Source organism: Boleophthalmus pectinirostris, unplaced genomic scaffold, assembly GCF_026225935.1.
Source record: "Boleophthalmus pectinirostris isolate CB_2022bp ecotype Guang Dong unplaced genomic scaffold, ASM2622593v1 HiC_scaffold_18, whole genome shotgun sequence".
Lineage (NCBI taxonomy): Eukaryota > Metazoa > Chordata > Actinopteri > Gobiiformes > Gobiidae > Boleophthalmus > Boleophthalmus pectinirostris.
The window spans coordinates 46,029,477-46,048,083 of record NW_026571133.1 but is presented as its reverse complement, the minus strand read 5'-3'; the positions used below and the strand labels follow the sequence as shown (position 1 = coordinate 46,048,083).

The 18,607-nt window shown below is 40.9% G+C and overlaps 1 protein-coding gene across 1 annotated transcript in view; it reads right to left on the bottom strand.

Moving 5' to 3' along the window:
- Positions 1-18,607, bottom strand: part of cacna1bb (calcium channel, voltage-dependent, N type, alpha 1B subunit, b) — a 397,100-nt gene that overhangs the window by 130,314 nt on the left and 248,179 nt on the right. The window contains exons 20-23 of the mRNA XM_055153227.1: positions 12,823-12,885; positions 4,734-5,129; positions 1,381-1,521; positions 446-630 (exon numbers count right to left, since the gene is read on the bottom strand). Of these exons, the coding sequence (XP_055009202.1) occupies positions 446-630; positions 1,381-1,521; positions 4,734-5,129; positions 12,823-12,885 (785 nt within the window). The remainder of the gene's footprint in view (positions 1-445; positions 631-1,380; positions 1,522-4,733; positions 5,130-12,822; positions 12,886-18,607) is intronic.

Here is an 18,607-nt window from a genome sequence, read left to right as displayed (position 1 = left end):
TAGTTATCTAAACAACTATTAACATTCATTACCTTAACATACCAGACGCCTATTCAGTCTGTTGTTCTCTGTTCTATTGTTATTACTAGAACTTGCCTTTCAAGATAAAATGTCAGTTTCTGGTCCCTGATTTTATAAAATAAATTTCCCCCCAAAAAGTGCGACTTATAGTTCGGTGCATCTTATACATTTTTTTATCTTCTTCATTACGCATTTTTTGGCTGGTGTGACTTGTACTCCAGAGTGGCTTAGTCCGAAAAATATGGTACTCTGATTCCTGATAGGCTGTAGATGCTGGGGTTTAGGGAGTGAGGATTCAGAGTGGAGAGCTTGTTGAAAATAAAATCCTGCCTAGTCCATTAAAAAAACAATCACTGACTGCAGTCCCGGTGTATTTGAATCTCTTCTCGTTTAAATGTTAGTTAAAACCTGTGGGCACACTGACTAGGTACGATGGTTGTCTCCCCGGGTGGTGCAGTGATGGTGACTGGAATGTGGATGGCGTTCCCGGCCCTGGTGGAGTTCTTCCGGTTGTCCTCGTCCTCCTGCTTGTCTCCGAGGCTGGGGCTGCTGTGTGGGGCCTTCCCTGGGCTGGAGGCTGGGTCCTGGTCCACGTCGGCCTCTGAGTCCCTGTGTGCCGGAGAAACACATCAGTGCATCGTTACACCATCATTACACCGTGCCTACAGGCCAAATGTGACGACGCAAGTTTCCCAGAGCAGAGAAGAGCTGTGAGGAGTCACCCACACACGACCTGCCCTGTGCTCTGAGCTGATTAGTAATAATCACTGCAAGAAATGCTTGAAGGTTCTATGTTACACAAAATTGACTTGTGAGCTTTAAGTCATGTTATAATGTTGTGGAGCTGTGTTTTGTTTCATTCACACGTTTTATTATTTCTTATTATTAGTCTGTCTACGTCTCCAATGATCACAAAATGCTCTGTTCCACCTTGTGAAGTGGTAGCTTTCAAGTTAACTAACTAATCAGTTATCATAGTGTCCTCCTCCCCTGAGTGTCCTTTTCACCTGAGTGTCCTTTTCACCTGAGTGTCCTTTTCACCTGAGTGTCCTTTTCACCTGAGTGTCCTTTTCACCTGAGTGTCCTTTTCACCTGAGTGTCCTTTTCACCTGAGTGTCCTTCTCACCTGAGTGTCCTTTTCACCTGAGTGTCCTTCTCACCGGAGTGTCCTCCTCCCCCTCCATAGTGTCCTCCTCAACTGAGTGTCCTCCTTACTTAAGTGTCCTCCTCACCTGAGTGTACTCCTCAAATCAATGTCCTCCTCACCTGAGTGTCCTCCTTAACCTCCATAGTGTCCTCCTCACCTGAGTATCCTTCTCACCTGAGTGTCCTCCTCTCCTTCCATAGTGTCCTCCTCACCTGAGTGTGCTGCCCTCTCTCTTGTCCCCCTCTATAGTGGACTGTGCTCTCATGAGCCTGGAGCTCCGGGCCCTGCGGTCCCCGTTGCCGTTCCCTTCTCTGGAGTTGTTAGCTAGTGTCCCATTCCCCTCCTTTGTGGACCTGTGAGCAGACCGTGTTTAACATTAGCGCCAGTCCAGCGGCCAAATGCAGTTGGACGTTAAATTTATCTATTAACAGTCACTACTACTTCCACACGAGAGAACACTGAGCAGACAGAAACATACAGTAATACTTTTCTCTCCAGGCTGACTTGAGCTTGAGATAAACAGTCGTATTTCCAGTGGTGCAAATAATATGTTTAGTGAAACGTTATCAGCGTCTGTTTTCCTGTTCACACTGTCAAGATCCAAAAAATGTCCAGGTAATGCATCGAAGGTTAGCCAAACCCATTTACATGAACTGGCGTTAAAACTATGGCTCTATGGATATTATCAAGTTCTTGGAGACATATCAGCTATCGGCCTAAATCTTGCCGGTATGGTCCAATAGTCCACGTGGGCATGTGATACCTCGATATAAAGCTCAAACTCCCTATATTATGTCCATTTAATTCAATTTACAGACAGATAAATGTTCTAATATGTACGGAGCAAGAAAGCTTTCAGAAATATTCGTGCGCATAGAATAGAAATCCATGCGTATTTGGGAAGTCCTTGCATATTTGGCTGTAGTTGCACATAAAATAAATATTCGTATACTCTCGAATCCAAGTCCAATCGTACATAAATATATTGTGTGTATTTTATCCATTAGAATATGAAATGAAAAGTTACGATGCCAAGAATTACAATCACGAAAATTTCCGATTACGCTTTCATCAGTACGAATAAGAATTTACAGATGGGACTTTACTGTCAAAAATATGTCTTGAGTCTGGATTAAAAGGACACTTATTACAGCAGACTTGTGATCTGAGAGGAGCCTGTGTGAGCAGTAAGTGTTACAAATGTGTCAGTTTTGACGCTACTTTTGATTCTGTCTCATTAGTCAGTGCTTAGGTGCTGTTAAATAGCACACATAAACAGTCTGTTTTCTTGCCTTGGCCGACTGTAAAGTGACTATAGTGTCTGTACATGTTACTGGACCTGCATTGATATGTAAATGAACTATGAATAGAGGTGTGAATGATCCACATTTACACATATAATTAATTACCGCTGCGTGCATGCATTTACCGCTGTCATTAGGACGGCCCACTGTATTTAAATATGACTGTAAAGAGACAGAGTAAGAGTAAATGTAGCCTAAATAAACCCAGTTTAAGAGTTTTAGAGACTGTTGACTGTTTTAGAGATCGTTACCAGTCTGAGTTCATCTACTTGCTGCCTGGACATGTTACCCACTAGATTTCTAAAGTCTGTCCTCAACAGTTTACTTTCACCACTCACTCACATAGTTAACATGTCACTTCAATCTGGAACATTCCCAAACGCATTGAAAACTGCGGTCATTAAGCCTCTCCTAAAGAAGTGCAATCTTGATGCCACAGTACTGAACAATTTCCGACCCATCTCAAATCTGCTGTTTTTTGGCAAAGTCCTTGAAAAAGCTGTTTACCAACAGCTTACGAACTTTCTCCAAATGAACAACTCCTTTGATGTTTTCCAGTCAGGTTTTAGAGCCTCCACAGCACTGAGACTGCTCTTATCAAGGTGACAAATGACATCCGCCTGAACACTGATGCAGGCAAAGTCTCAGTCTTGATCCTGTTAGATCTGAGTGCTGCTTTTGACACTGTCCATTATGTCGATCCCTTACAGAGACTAGAGGACTGGGTGGGCATCTCTGGTACTGTACTAAACTGGTTCAAGTCCTATCTAGAAGACAGGAAGTATTTTGTTGAAATTGGAAACTGTGTCTCAGATCACATGGCCCTGACCTGTGGGGGCCTCAGGGGTCAATCCTGGGCCCCCTGTTGTTCAGTCTCTACATGCTGCCATTAGGCCAGTTAATAAGCAGCAATAACGTGTCCTACCACAATTATGCAGACGACACTCAGATCTACGTCTCTCTGGCAGCAGGAGACTCTAGACCAATGGACTCACTTGGTCACTGCATCCAACAGATCAGTGTGTGGATGCAAAACAACTTTCTCCAGCTAAACTCTGACAAGACTGAAGTCATAGTGTTTGGTCCACAGAAACAAAGGGACAGTGTCAGCATCACCTCCAGTCTCTCTCTCTAAAACCTTCAAATCAGGCAAGAAATCTCGGGGTAATAATGGACTCAGACTTGAACTTTAACAGCCACATCAAATCAATAACATCTGCAGCCTTTTACCATCTAAAAAATTTAGCAAAAATCAAAGGTTTACTGTCTAAAGTAGACTTGGAGAAACTTATCCATGCGTTTGTCTCCAGTAGGTTAGATACTGTAATGTTCTGCTCACTGGTCTCTCCAAACGAGCTGTGAGACGCTGCAGAACATCCAGAATGCTGCAGCTGGGGTCCTTACTCGAACTAGGAAGTACGAGCACATAAGTCCTGTGCTCAGGTCTCTGCACTGGCTCCTGTGGCTCAGGGAACAGACTTTAAAGCAGCTCTGCTTGTACAAGTGTCTCCATGGCCGAGCACCAAAGTCCATCTGTGACATGTTAGTGTCATATGAACCATCTCGCACTCTGAGGAGCTCAGGGACCGACCTCCTGCTGGTGCCCAGAGTCACGACTAAACAAGGGGAGTCAGAGTTTCAGGTTCATGCAGCTAAAACCTGGAACAGTCTGAACATGTGAGACAGACTCTTCTGTGACGCTGTTTAAATCCAGGCTCAAAACATTTCTGTTTAACTGTGCAAATAACTGAAAAGTTTTCATTCCGCACTCTTCCTTCCAATTTATGTCTCTCTTTTTAAATTTTAATCTTCATTATTATTTATGTTTTGATTTGTTTTTATTATGATTTTAATGCATTTCTTATTCTGTAAAGCACTTTGAATTACTTTGTGTACGAATTGTGCTGTACAAATAAACTTGCCTTGCCTTTAAATTCAGTAGAGCCACACCTAAGTTTTATGATCAATTGAAGATTTTGCGTGAATTTTTACACCACTAAATGTATTGGCTTTTATATCGGCTATCAGCATCTCCAACTCCCATTTTACCTGTATCATATTGGCAGCAAAATATCCATATCAGTCGAGCCCTAGTTAAATCAGTAAAGGCATTCTAGTCACGTCTCACAGCACCACAAACTTGGAATTACTAAACGGATAGCAGATATTGGCCTTGATTAAAGAGTATAATTCAAGCACGATTTAGATTGTATGTAGTAAAGTAAAATGAATGTTTGTGTAACTCCGTTCCTTAGACTTACCTGTGCGAGTGGTGCGTCCTCCTGTGTCCCCCTGTCTCATCTGTCCCTTCCTCTGGAGAGCCGCTGTGACGGTGGTGATGCCTGTGTTTGGTCCTGTCCCCGTTTCTATGATGATGGTGCTTCCTGTGGTAGCTGTCCCCCGTCAAAATGTCCCCCAGCTCGTCCCGTCCCACCTCCGAGCTCCTCCTGGACCCGCCCCTCCCGTCCACCACCAGGGGGCGGTCCAGGTGCGTCTTCATGTCGGGGTGCAGGTGTATGGAGGACAGGCGTCTGCGCTCCTCCGTGTCCATCTCGTTGAACAGGGCTTCGCTGCTGGCCCTCATGTTGTGTCTCCTCAGCTGGTTGGTCCTCTGCTCCCAGATGGACATGGACTTAACCGTCCTCTGGGACTCCTTACTGCACAGCCACATCACAAACACAGCGTCAGCAACAGCAATGATTTGATCTCTGAAACTACTCTTAGATTTTGTTCATTATTGGTCTATTTATCAAAACTGCAGACAGATTGATTGGATGTCTCATTAAATGAATTGTGGCCAAATATATTCATGGTTTGGGAGTAGCCTCAGTACACTGTTAGCCAGGACATTTTACAAAAAGTCCATAGAAAAATTTGTGGAAAATTGGCTGTATTCACGCTTACGTCACAAACCAGGAAGACGTTTGGAAACTTGTGATGACAACTTCCGGCAGTTCATGAAAATAAGTCGGACAAAATCTAGGAAAAAGAGAAAACGGTCCAGTTTTCTTTGTCTACATGTCATTGACCATGTGTACATGATGTTTTTAAATTCTGAATTAACTGTTCTGAATAAAAATATTCTCCTCCGAGTTTACATAGAAATAATAATTCAGAATTGAGGTTTACGTGGAAAAATCGCCTTTATTTAATTCCGTTCAGCCTCTGGAGGTGGGTAAGGTTCTGATTGGACAGAGATCATATTTACATCGACCGGAAGAAAACACACACTTCAGCTGCTACCGGCTTTTCTGTCATCTCGGTTTGTCGTTACGCCACAAACACAAACATGATCCAAACTTTTCCACAGTGGTTCCAATGATAATTCAGTTGGAGAATTCTCTCATCATGCTTTACATTTGTCAGCTGAGGAGGAGAAGGGAAGAGTGTCGGAGAAGGAGGAAGAAGACAAAGTGAGTGTGAGGCTGCTCTACCTCAGCCCACTCCCACATCCCACTCACAAATCCAAAGAGACGTGGTTGAAAGTCCAAAAACCAGGACTGGTGGAGCCAGATCATCTGGATCACGTCAGAAGCTCAACACAACGAGCATGAACTGAACCACCGACATTATTTTTAACAAGAATAAACATGTTGATCAAGGAATAAATTGAGTCGGCTTTAAAATCAGAATAAACCACTTACATCTGACATGAAATAAAATCATAGCAAAGTAAATCGACGTGTCTTGGATCTCCTTTTTTCATCCAATAAACCACCCGCGTAATTTGGAATTAAGTTTAATTCTGAATAGTCATTTTCATATGGAATTAAGTGTTCACATGGTCTAAAAGCGAACTTAATTTTTATTCAGAATTACATATTTTTTATTTGGAATTAAAACTCTCATGTAAACGTGGCAATTGTAGTGTTCTGTTATGTTCGGCTAATCAACAATTCCAACCATCCCTCAGTTTTCATCGTTTCCACTGACGCACAACTCCGAGTGCACTGGTACATGTGATTAGAAGAGATGAGGCACCAAACTCCAGATGATTCCAAAGAGCACATACGTCTGCAGTCTTCATTTTACCACTGATCACATTTACTTCAGTGGGTTTGATCACAGTCAGTCGGTGAGTCCAATGTCGGGAACTACACCGGATATGGTGACCAAACGTCCCCGTTTTTTCACCTCCTGTCCTGGGCGTCCGTTTTTTGTTTTTTTTTTAAGTGATGAAAATGTTCAGGTTTTCATTACCGTTCACTGGGGACATTAAATTGAGCGTCTCTTGTAGTTCTCTGCACTCAGAAGGAGCGAGCAGACACAAACAGTCGGTCAGTCTGCAACGTGCCAAAGCACAAATGCGCATTTAACGATGACTTGTACAAGAAATTCTCTGTTTTCCATCCCGGTCGGGACAAGTGGGAGGCCATGTGCACAGGTTGTGAGGTGAGAGTAGCTTAATGTCGAGGCCCCACCCCCCACCCCTGGTAAGGTGTCCGGGTTTTCACAAACGGAAATATGGTCACCCTAACACCAGAAGTTGTCATCACATGTTTCCAAACGTCTTTCTGGTTTGTGACGTCAGCGTAAATAGAGCCTACTGGGTTCCAGAACCAGAGCAGACTTGGAAGTCGGTGAATTTATGTATCATTTGTTCATTTGTTTTTCAAAATAAAACCAAAAATAAGACAAAAAAACAAACAAAACTATTTTCTTCATCATTTGTCTCCAAAACCAAAATGAAAAAACAGATAATGATTCCTTTTTTCTGTTTTTTTTTTGTTTTTTTTTCAGTCGATTTTGTGTTTAAATGAAAAATGGAAAAAAATGGATAACGACGTGACTTCCGTGACTGCAATGTCGGACTGATCCAGGTCCGGGACCAGACCGGAATCAGACCGGGACTGAGACCAAGACCAGGCCGGGACCAGACCCGGACCAGACTGGAAGTTCAGAGCCCATGGCAGAGCCGGAACTCGAAGCTGAGGCTTGGACCCCTGCGGAGGCTCGGAGTCAAAGCTCGTTTTTTTTCTCCATTCTTCATTTAAGCACAAAATTGAAAACTGAAAAAACAAATCATTATCCATTTCTTGGTTTTGGAGACAAATAATGAAGAAAACCGTTGTTTGCACATTTTCTTATTTTTGGTTTTATATTGAAAAACAAATGAACGAATGATACAAGGATTCTATTTCTCTCTGTTGCCTCTGATTGGCTTACACCAAACCGTTCACTGCCCATTGGAAAACAGAACATGACGCAGTCCCAAACTAGTGTATAGAATAGAAATACTGTACCATTTGGTAGAAACAACTATTCATGAGGTTCAGCTTCCTGTTGACATGCGACATTTTGAGCACTTAAATTGGTTATCGCTATGGCAACAGAGCTGGTTTTTCAACACTCTGCAACCCATGGATATACGGGCATCATAACACCTAATATAATAAAGTGAAACTACTATAATGAAGCATATATTTCTATAACTAGAAAGATGTTGCCATGGTAACGCTGCACTTACCATGATCTAATGCTGATGAAGAGACTCTACATTTTATTATTAATCAAGCAACATGATATTTTGTGTATGCAGCAGTTAGCAGTACAAGAGCATGCCACAAGCATTCCCGGTGTTTCACTCCAGCTCCTCGGGATAATGAGGGGCAAAATATCAGCACGGCGGATATTTTGAGAATCCCCGGCATTGGTAGCATGCACATAGCAAATCGTGCCAACCGTTTTGTATTCCGGAGTGCTGCAGATCAGGTTGGGACTGACCGTTTTTGAGCCTAATCTGACGAGCTGCTTTCCAGAGGGACGTGGAAGGATGGAGTGCCCCAGGAAACGCAGCTACATACTGTTTACATACTGTCTCCAATCTGACAGTATGGACAATGACGTTAAGAGACAGTGCCCGCTGCTAACACTGGCACCCGAATCACGTCTGTGGGGGTGTGAGGAGTTATGAGACTATCTGAAACCAAACTAACTAGTGCAGGTTTTCCAATACTGATTCATGAAACCAGGACTAAACCAGGACACTGAAATGATCAATGTCAGTCTGTTCAAATTGCGTCCACACAAAACCTTTTCTTTGCTGATTAAATCTATACTAAATAACTTTTCTGGATGGATATGTTATTGTTTAGTCTGGAATGTTCCACAGTATGGCATTATGCTCATCTGTCTCCATGAAGAGCACACGATGTCAAGTTTCAAGTGTGAAGAAGCAAATTAAAGTTCTTTTTAAGTAACAAAAACAGCTGTACTTGAACAAACACAGCATAGATAAGTTTAATGCCATACTGCGGGACATTCCAGACACACCAATAACATCTCCTCCACAACACCCCACCAGAAAAGTGAATATAGTATATTTTTAATTTACAATACCCATGATAGTACTCCAAAGTCAAAAGTTTGGACACACTTTTTCATCAATGTTTCTGCTTTAATTTCATGACTATTTAAATGATAAATTCTCAGTGAAGGCAGTAAAAGACTGAATGAAATACATTTGTGTTACTTGTTGTGGCCAAACTTCCTTGTCAAAGCCTGATCTCGTCAAATTTCAGAAGCTCAGCGGGGCCGGGCCTGGTTAGTACTTGCATGGGAGACTGGCCCGATGAGGTTCATTTGGTCTTCCGATAATTTATGTTTTTAGGTTATTTTTCAGACCAAAGGTTTGTTTTCATACCTGACAGTTTCGACTGCTCACTAGCGCTCTTCCTCAGAGTGGTCACGTGATGTTGCGGTAATGTGTCCGGTCAGCTGATTTATACAGGTCGCTGGATTAAAAAGGCAATCGAAATACGGAAATGTGCCCACTGGACGATAAACCAGGACGAGGAGGCTTTTTTACTCTCACACACCTGGGATACTGTACTGAGGAAATCGGACTGGCGCTGTCATCCTGCCCCCATTGGTAGGAAAACAGCACCAAAACCTGTTTAAATCAGCTGACCAGACATGTCACAGCAACATCATGTGACCACTCTGAGGAAGAGCGCTGTGAGCAATCGAAACTGTCAGATATGAAAACAAAACCTTTGGTCTGAAAAAATAACCTAATAACATAACGTGCATGGGAGAGTGCTGGGGGGCACCAGTGGCAAAAACTGTTGTTGTGTTCTTAGGCAAGACACTTCACTCCAAGACACATTGCCTAATATGAAAGTAGAGTGTGTGTATGTGAGTGAATGAAAATGCACCAAACTGACTTTGGCTACGTTCAGACTGCAGGGCTTAACGCTCAACTTCGATTTTTTTGTGAAATCCGATGTTTTTGCGAGGTCGTTCACATTTCCAATTAAATGTGACTTGTATGTGACTCCAGTGTGAACATTAAACGGCCCAAAAGTGTCGCGCATGTGCACTGGAGACACGACGACGTCATCTGCAGCGAGCGTCTCTGTGTTTACAGAAGTTGTCCAAACATGGACGCAGCATTGAGCACCTGGAGATTTTAAAGTTCCTCTCGTACCGGAGCCAGAACATGAACAACTTACCTGTTTTAAGGAGGAGATTGAGAAGGAGAAGGACGAGGTTTTTGGTCATGGTGTTTTGTGGGACAGTCCACTGAAAGGAACGTGTGGATGTGGAGATGGAGCCAAGAGTGGTGAGTGGTGATGTGCTTCACTTCAGTGACATGGAGTTCATTAACAATTTTTGCCTACTTCAGCACAGAATAGTGACATTTGTGGCTTGTTGATAACGTGTAGGTCGAATGCGCTTTAACCGTTTAGACTGAAGTTACATGTCAAAAGATCAGATATGTATCAGTTTCAGGAGCACATATCCAAGTGTCCTGGGTCACATTGAAAAAATCGGATCTGTGTGGTTCAGACTGTCATTAAAAGATCAGATACAGGTCACATAGAAGCCAAAAAATCGGATTTGGGTCACTTGAGGCTGCAGTCTGAACGGAGCCTTTGAGTGTCTGGAATAGCACTATATAAGACTAATGCATTATTATATTATTACTGTTGCTTGATGAGAGCATAGACATCTATCCCATTCAAAATACAAACAAAGCGTGTATATGATGTTGCGTGTATGTCCTATTACCATCAGCACTATGTATTGCTGGAGCAGTTGTGTATCATTTGAAGGAGCCCAGGTTCAGAAAGACTGTCAGTTTGTGCTTTACACACATTGAGAAGGTTTGTCCAAACTTTTGACTGGTGGTGTGTGTTCTGTGTTTTTCATCAGGGTTAAATAAATTTAATCTACTTCAAATATTTTTGGAATTGAAAAGAGCAACACTATTTGCAGCAATAATGTGACAATACGCACAACTCCTTCCCCCTTCTGCTGACATTAGTCCCAGGTGTCAGTATGAACAGAGGGCACTGTGCTGTATGTGGGTTAGTTCACATTTGATTTGTCTTTTTTCCGTTTTACCTCGGAATTCGGTGAGAGGGAGAGGAGCAGATATAAGTCCTACAGAGACAGACACACACACAGCACACACACGTGACACAGAGCAAGTCCACAGGCAGATCAGAGAAGGTCCAGAGAGGCCAGAGCCAAGCAGGAACAATACAGAGGAGAAAACTGTGCACAAGGACTGGAATTCACAAATATTAGAATTAATGGCTACATAAGTGACCCACACCAAAAGCAAATAGTTTTTTTTTTTTTTTTTTTTTTTACAGTAGATCTTTCATTCATATTCAATGCATTCACTTAAGTCAATGGGGTACCACTTTATAATAACTACACAATAACGAGTCTTAACTACACTAAATCACTTTGTTTTGATACTAAAGAGTGCATAGGGTGTATAAATAGTATTGTGTGCAATTCCTAGTCCTCTTTGGCAATTTTGGAGCAAACTAGGTAAATATAAGTCAAAAACTGTGTGTGCTGCCTCCAGTGCCCACTGCAATTCCAAGTACTACATGACATCACAGAGGACTGCCGCATTGCACACAGGGGTGTCTGATACAATCTGTGTGTCATTTGTTCATTCATTTTTCAATATAAAACCAAAAATAAGAAAACAAAACAAAACAAAAAAACAACTGTTTTCTTCATTATTTGTCTCCAAAACCAAAATGAAAAAAAGGATAACGACTCGTTTCTTCCTTTTTGTGTTTAAATGAATAATGGAAAAAATTGATAATGGTCGTTTCCTGTTTCTGTGACTTAAACTGCGATGTTGGACTGAACCAGGACTAAACCAGGACTAAACCAGGACTAAAACAGGTTTAAAAAAACAGCTCTAAACCAGCTCTAAACCGGTCTCAGTCCTAATCTCAGTCCCGGTCTCAGTCCTGGTCCTGATCTTGGTCTGGTCCCAGTCTCAGTCCTAAATCAGGACTAAACCAGAACTGAACCAGGACTAAACCAGGATTGAACCAGGAGTGTCGGGACTGGCCCAGATGTGCGCCTATGTAGACTGTCGGGTGATCAGGAAACCGGGACCAGATTGGGACCAGACCAGGACTGAGACCAGGACTGAGACCAGGACTGAGACCAGGACTGAAACCGGGACTCAGACCGGGACCAGGCTGGGACTGAGACCAGGGCTGAGATCTGGTTTAGTCCTGGTTTAGACCTGTTCAGTCCTGTTTTAGTCTTGTTTTAGTCCTGGTTCAGTCCGTATGCAGCACAAAAGTCCAGGATCGCAGTTTAAGTCACAAAAATGGGAATCGGCCGTTATCTTTTTTTTTTCTATTATTGATTTAACACAAATTGAGAAATTAAAAAACAAATCTTTATCTATTTTTTCATTTTGATTTTGGAGACAAATAATGAAGTAAACTGTTTTTTTTTGTTTTGTTTTCTTTTGTTTGGTTTTATATTGAAAAACGAATGAATGACATATTACTAAGCCTGAAACCTTCTTAATAAATGATTTGTTCATTATGAAATAGTAATATATGTTTGATTAAAGCTATAAAATCGTTATTATAAAGTGTTACTGACTGAATTTTGCAGTAGCCCATGTGGGACTGCAGAACATATGGGACAGATGGAACCATTTTGTTTTGTTTTTTTCATAAAAAAATACATACATGTAATTATTTGCTACTGGAGAATTCTTAAATTGCCTACAGTTACATACAAATGTCGTGAATGATTCCAATTTGAACTCTTCTGTAGATTTTTTAAAATTACATTATCTTTTTTTTTCTTTTTTCTTTTGAATGAATGCGTTCGAAGTTGATCAAATTAAATGTGATTAAAAAAAACGATAAACCCAATGACATTGTTGAATACAGTAGGTATGTCATGTGACCTTCATTTGTACGACTAACCATACATTTGTGACGAAATATTAAAGCTCATAGAAAGAAGAAACATCCACAGTAGGGAAGAGAGGAGGTTTGGAGATGGTGCATTCAGGGGCCATGGGAAAAGCCAGGAGAGCAGGAGATTATCGTAGTTGTAACTCACAGAGACTGATTGCTGATGACGGAGCACCTGCGCGAGTGTGGTTCACAGTTTTGCTTTACAAAACTGTCCATGCAAAAAGTAAAACAAAAGACTGTGAGACAACATGAAAATTCAAACAGCAGCAACTCAAGAGAGACAACAAGAAGAAGCTACGTCCAGTGTTTCAATACAAATGTCTGTGGCACAGGATTCGACAACTTATACAGGCTACAGTGAAAAAATGTCCACATGAACTCAGACTTAAGAAATGAAATGATCTAAATTTGAGTAGTAGTTTTTTTGTTATTATTATTATATTTATTATTTTTTACAGACTTCGACAACAACAACAATGCCTGTTTGTGCTCATAATGAATCCCCACCGCGCAACCTTTTAGTGAAAAAACAGGCTAAAAAAAAAGCATGTTTTTATTATTATTTTTGGATGTTTTGACTGCTCTGAAAAGTTGACTCACATTTGACCTGTAATGGTACACAAATATCACAGTTTGAAACGTACCTCGGTTTTGAGGTTCGGTTCATTTTTGGTACAGTGCAAAACCATTTGCTTGTTGTTTATTTGTTTGTTTAAACCAACAATTTGTTTGAACATTATACAAACAAGAAAATAAAATAAATGCAAAGTGAGGCTTGGTAATACTAATAAGTTAAATAAAATATTCTCAAATAAGCAACAAATGTATGAAATACAATTTTATAATGATGAAATAATGGGGGAGAGAGATATCGTGCCGGCAAAAGGAGAAAGTGAGGACCGGAGCACGATGACCGTAGTTTTGTGAGGATTCATGTGGTTTGGAGGGAACTCTACAAACTATAAAGCGCTGCGGGAAACTGCCCTAATCACAGACGAGTTCCCTTGAGAATATTAAAGAGTTGAGCGTCTGTGTAGCTGCACATGTAGTGGTTGAATGTAAATACACACAAATTGCACAAATTCGTACACAGCCCTGCACCGAACCAAACACCCTGTACTGAAATGGTTCGGCACGAATACATGAACCATTACACCCCTAATAGTAATAAACATCTATCTTCATGGAGAACATTCCAAAGTACTTTGTATTTCTGTGGAATCATGCAGATGGCAGGTTAGGAAACTGGTTTTTGAGGTCAGTTTTGCACATTTTTAACCATCTAAGAAGTGCATGTGCAGTTCAATGGACACACCTTCCAGAGGAAATACTTTGAAGCAACGGACCATTTCATCCCCAAGCACAGTGACAGAGCAGAGTGAGGCTTAGAAGAGGCTTTCCTGTTCTCAAAATTCACCTGGCTCTCCCTAGAGCACAGGTGTCAAACATAAGGCCCGGGGGCCAGATCCGGCCCTCCAAGACCTTTAATGTGGGTGATTTTCTACTAAAATATTTTAATTATATTTTCTATTAAAATATTGGTAATTTTCTGCGGCGCTGAGCAGAGCAGCGTCTCCAGCGTCTCTGTACGTGGCCCCTCCCACCAGAACAGCACAAATGAAGACTTGTCTCTTTCCAAACGCTCTTAAAGGACGATCGTTTTGACTGTTGACCGTGACACCCTCATCAGAAAAATGTCAAAAATGAGAAAAGTGGAGCTGAGTGCAGGATTTTCCAAGAAAAATAGACTTATTCCTGTTTGCATACAAGTTCATGTTAAAACATTGTGTTGAAATTGAATTTTTCTTCAAGTTTCAGGTTGTTCATAATATTATAATATTATAATAAGAAAGAGTTCATCAATTAAAAAAGATTTCTGTAATAGATTTGCGTTTGTCTGCACAAATATTTGAACTTATTGTTATTTTTGGGGTTTATATGACATGAGTTTTCTGATCCGGCCCCTTTGGGATCAAAGTAAGTTGGATACGGCCCCCGGACCAAAATGAGTTTGACACCCCTGCCCTAGAGGCTGATTTCATGGGCGGGTTTCAAGACAGAGGACACAGAGGACACAGAGGAGGGACACTTTTGTCCTGAGGGCTGTTCCTCACCTGTAACTGTCTTGACCCAGATCTGCTGACCCTACCTCCAGTCCTCCTGTTAATTAGTTTTGGAGTAATATAAAAGTTGTTTGCTTTGTCATACAGTATTTTAAATGTATGGCCATTGTTTTGTTTTAGTATTTTGAACAGGACTACAGGAAGTGTAGCTGTTTATCTTGTGGTAGCTAAAGGGGATCAAAACATATGAACAAATGATAGGCTCATGACTTGATATGTAGTGTGTCCAGATATTTTGCTTTAAAATAAGAAATGTCAGTCTGAACTAATGCAGAGAGTCATTTTTGCAGTGTTAAATTTGGGATGAAGGACTGGGACACTAATACTTGAGTTAATGGGTCATTGTTAGGAATATTTTGGGAATCTCAAGTTTCCAATCACGGTTTAAAAATGTTGCTTCATTCTGTTTTAACATCAGTAATGAAACGCTGGAATTACAAAAGAGCAAAAGCACACAGGGCAAAAAACAACAGTACAGTGACAAAAACAACTCCAATATACACACCTGACTGCATAGTACACACACAGTACAGACGAGAACTATTCAAAAGCTGATACTGTGTGACCCAGATGTGAGCTGAAGACGATCAGGGCAATTAGGAGCCATTTTGAATAGATGATGATTGCTCGGACAAGTGGAGGACTTCATCTAATCACTATATACTCCAAGTACTGAGGGAATGTGAGCTGGGGGGACAAGTATAGCCAGAAGTGGGTAGTACTTAGTTATATTTGCTTAAGTACATTTACTGGAGGAATTTTGGTATATATTTGTACTTTTCCACATAGTTTTCAGACACTGTACTTTTACTAACTACTGCAGAAATGTATCTGACAGGGTTACAGTTTTTTGTTCCTCTCCCCTTTGTGAGTAAGTCTGCAAGAAAAGATCGCCACACACTGCAGGATTTTTTGGTTTTAAAAATGTTTAAACGTGAGACAAAAAGTGCACACGACAGACACAAGGAGAATCTTATGAGACTTAAAACCTCTGATCGCAAAGACTGCAGCGAAATATGTCTGCAGACCACAGGATATAAAATTGTGAGCGCGATTGTGTCAACTGTTTCCTGTCTACAGTAAAACCAGTCACTCTGAGACTCTTAAGTCTTCAAAAGATCAGAACTCTGCACTTGTAGTTTAGATACTGTATTTTTCGGACTATAATTCGCACTTTTTTTCATGGTTTGGGTGTTTCCTGCGAGTTATACTCCGGTGCGACTTATATATTAAAATTTTCAGACTGACAGCCGTGAGAGGGCGCTCTAGGCTTGTGTGTGAGTATCTATTACTCCTGTACCCCTGTCACTTTGCATTCTACTGCACATGCCTCCTGTAGAAATAGCTGTTGTTCTGCTGCAAATAGTGAAATATTCAGCCGAAAACAGTTATCGATCAACAGAGAGAAAGTTTGGAGTGAGCAAGAAACTTGTGATTGACTGGATGAAAGCGGGGATGGAGAACACAGTTTCACGGTAACCAGGCGGGTGTATCATGTAACTTTCCCGAAGTGACTGGATAAATTGACAAAGCCTGAACTTCAATGACAATTGAAGTCATCCTGTCAGGATTCAGAAAGGCCGGAATAATTCTAACTGGAACTGATGCTGAGTCTGACAACAGCGACACAGAAGAGGAAGCGGCGCTCTGTTTACCTCCTGGATCTATGGTTTATCTCCAGAGGTCGTGCGTAAGTGACACCGAGGATGAAGAATTCAATGGATTTAGTGATTTGGAGTGAGATCGTGAGTTTGGTAAACTTATGTTCTGTTGTTTATGCTATAATTATCTGAATAACTGTTATGTTAACATGTTAACGCCTGTTCAGTCTGTTGTTCTCTGTTCTAGTTTTATTACTAGAACTTGCCTGATTGTCTGATTTTATAAATACATTTCCCCATAAAGAGCGAGTCATCTATGTTTTTTATTTCTTCATTGCGCATTTTATGGCTGGTGCAACTTGTATTCCGAAGCGACTTATAGTCCGAAAAATATGGTACAAGTCAAAACTGTGTTATTATTATTTGTGAAATGTGGTGCAAAACTTCAGACACACGATTTTTAAAGCATAAAAGATTGGATATAAAGTCGACAGGAAGTAGAGTCACTATCACTAATCTGCAGCTTCACCTCGATCCATGCGCTGTGTGGATGTAAACAGACGCATGTGAGGAACTACTCTCACCTTTTTACTTCTAAAAAAATGACTCAAACTGGATTAACAGTGATGTTTTGTGGACTGGATGTCATTATTTGCAGAGGACAAATTCTATAGATAATATGGATAAGATGTTGCACTTTAAATTTACAACTTTACAAGAGGTGAGGAATAAAGTCTTCTCATTATTTTCACTATTCCCCAAGTTTGTAATTTGAGTTTCTGTGTCCGTCGCTCTGTCTGACGCTCTGTTTTATTGTCTGTTGTGGTAGGTTTGCTGATGTTTGGTGGTTATGATCAGACAGAGCAGCTCAGAGTCACACTGACACCACACGAGAGGAGCACAGCGACTTCAAAATCGCACAAAGTCGGCTCACGGGGAGACGCAAATTGCAGCTAAAATCAGGCAAATTCTCCTGCGGTGTGTGGTGGCCTTTAGTGTACAAGTACCAAAGGCTTTAGGTTGACGAAATTGAGTGATTTGGACATTTTTGCTTCTTCAGATATGACATTTTTCCTTCCAAATGTACTAAGGTATTAAATAATGACACATAATATCTTTGGATCATAGATTATATTGCCGTTTACGGTATTGAAAATTATATATTTGCCAAAAACAACATATTTGAATGTTTAATCTGCTAATGAAACTACTGCACTTCGCATCAGGTTTGTGAAGTTGTGTTTTGTATATTTATGAAACCATTTAATTACAGATCTGATGTTACAGTCTTTCACTTTCGTTACTCTTACTCGAGTACTAGTTTCCTCACATATTTTGTCCCTCTTACTTTTGTGCTTCAGGAATATTATTTTGAAGTAATGATTTTGTTGATATTTATCTGTTTATCATTTTGTCCCCATCTGATTATAGCCAGGCATATATTTACAGCTGTCAAATTGCGACGTGAAATGAGCAGAGATCCAGTATTGTGAGCTCGCCCGTCAGACTGTGGGAGGGATGCAAAGAGAATATAAGTGTATGCACAGAGGATATTTCTGAATCCGGAGGAGTTACACTATATCTTGACAGACATTTTTTGACAGCGAGAGCCCAGGAACAAAACATGTACAAAGAAGACTATTTTAGACATAACTGAAAGGAACTGTAAGATTTTGGTTTAAAATTCCTTCCTGGAGACTTATCTGAGAGCCCAGATATGAGGTAAACATGTCCAAATCAAATATAGCTTTTACTGATAACAACTGTCATGCTGATTATTTCTTAATTACAAAAAACAAAACAAAACACTGGACCAGATAGTGAGCTGTTTATGTTATCATTTTGGTTCTCAGGACAGCAGAGCCTTACATGACTCTCTCATTTGTGTTGCCAGTTTCAACCCTGAAATCCAGCTGTTTTAAACATAAACTGTCTCTCTCTGATCTGAATGGTCTCTACCTAAACCCCAGTGCCTGCAGTCAGTCATGGATCAGTGCTAGTGCAGCCTCTGCAGCTCAGTGAGGGAATTCTGGAGGTTCTGAGCTTTACATGGGGTCTGTCCATAAACTGAGAATGAGATAATGACGCACTGGCAACACCCAACCCATGTTCAGTTGTAGTTGTAATTGTAATACTTTTTTAACTCACTAACAGAGCAGACTACATACAGTTCCTTTGTAGATATAAAATAGACATATATAATTCT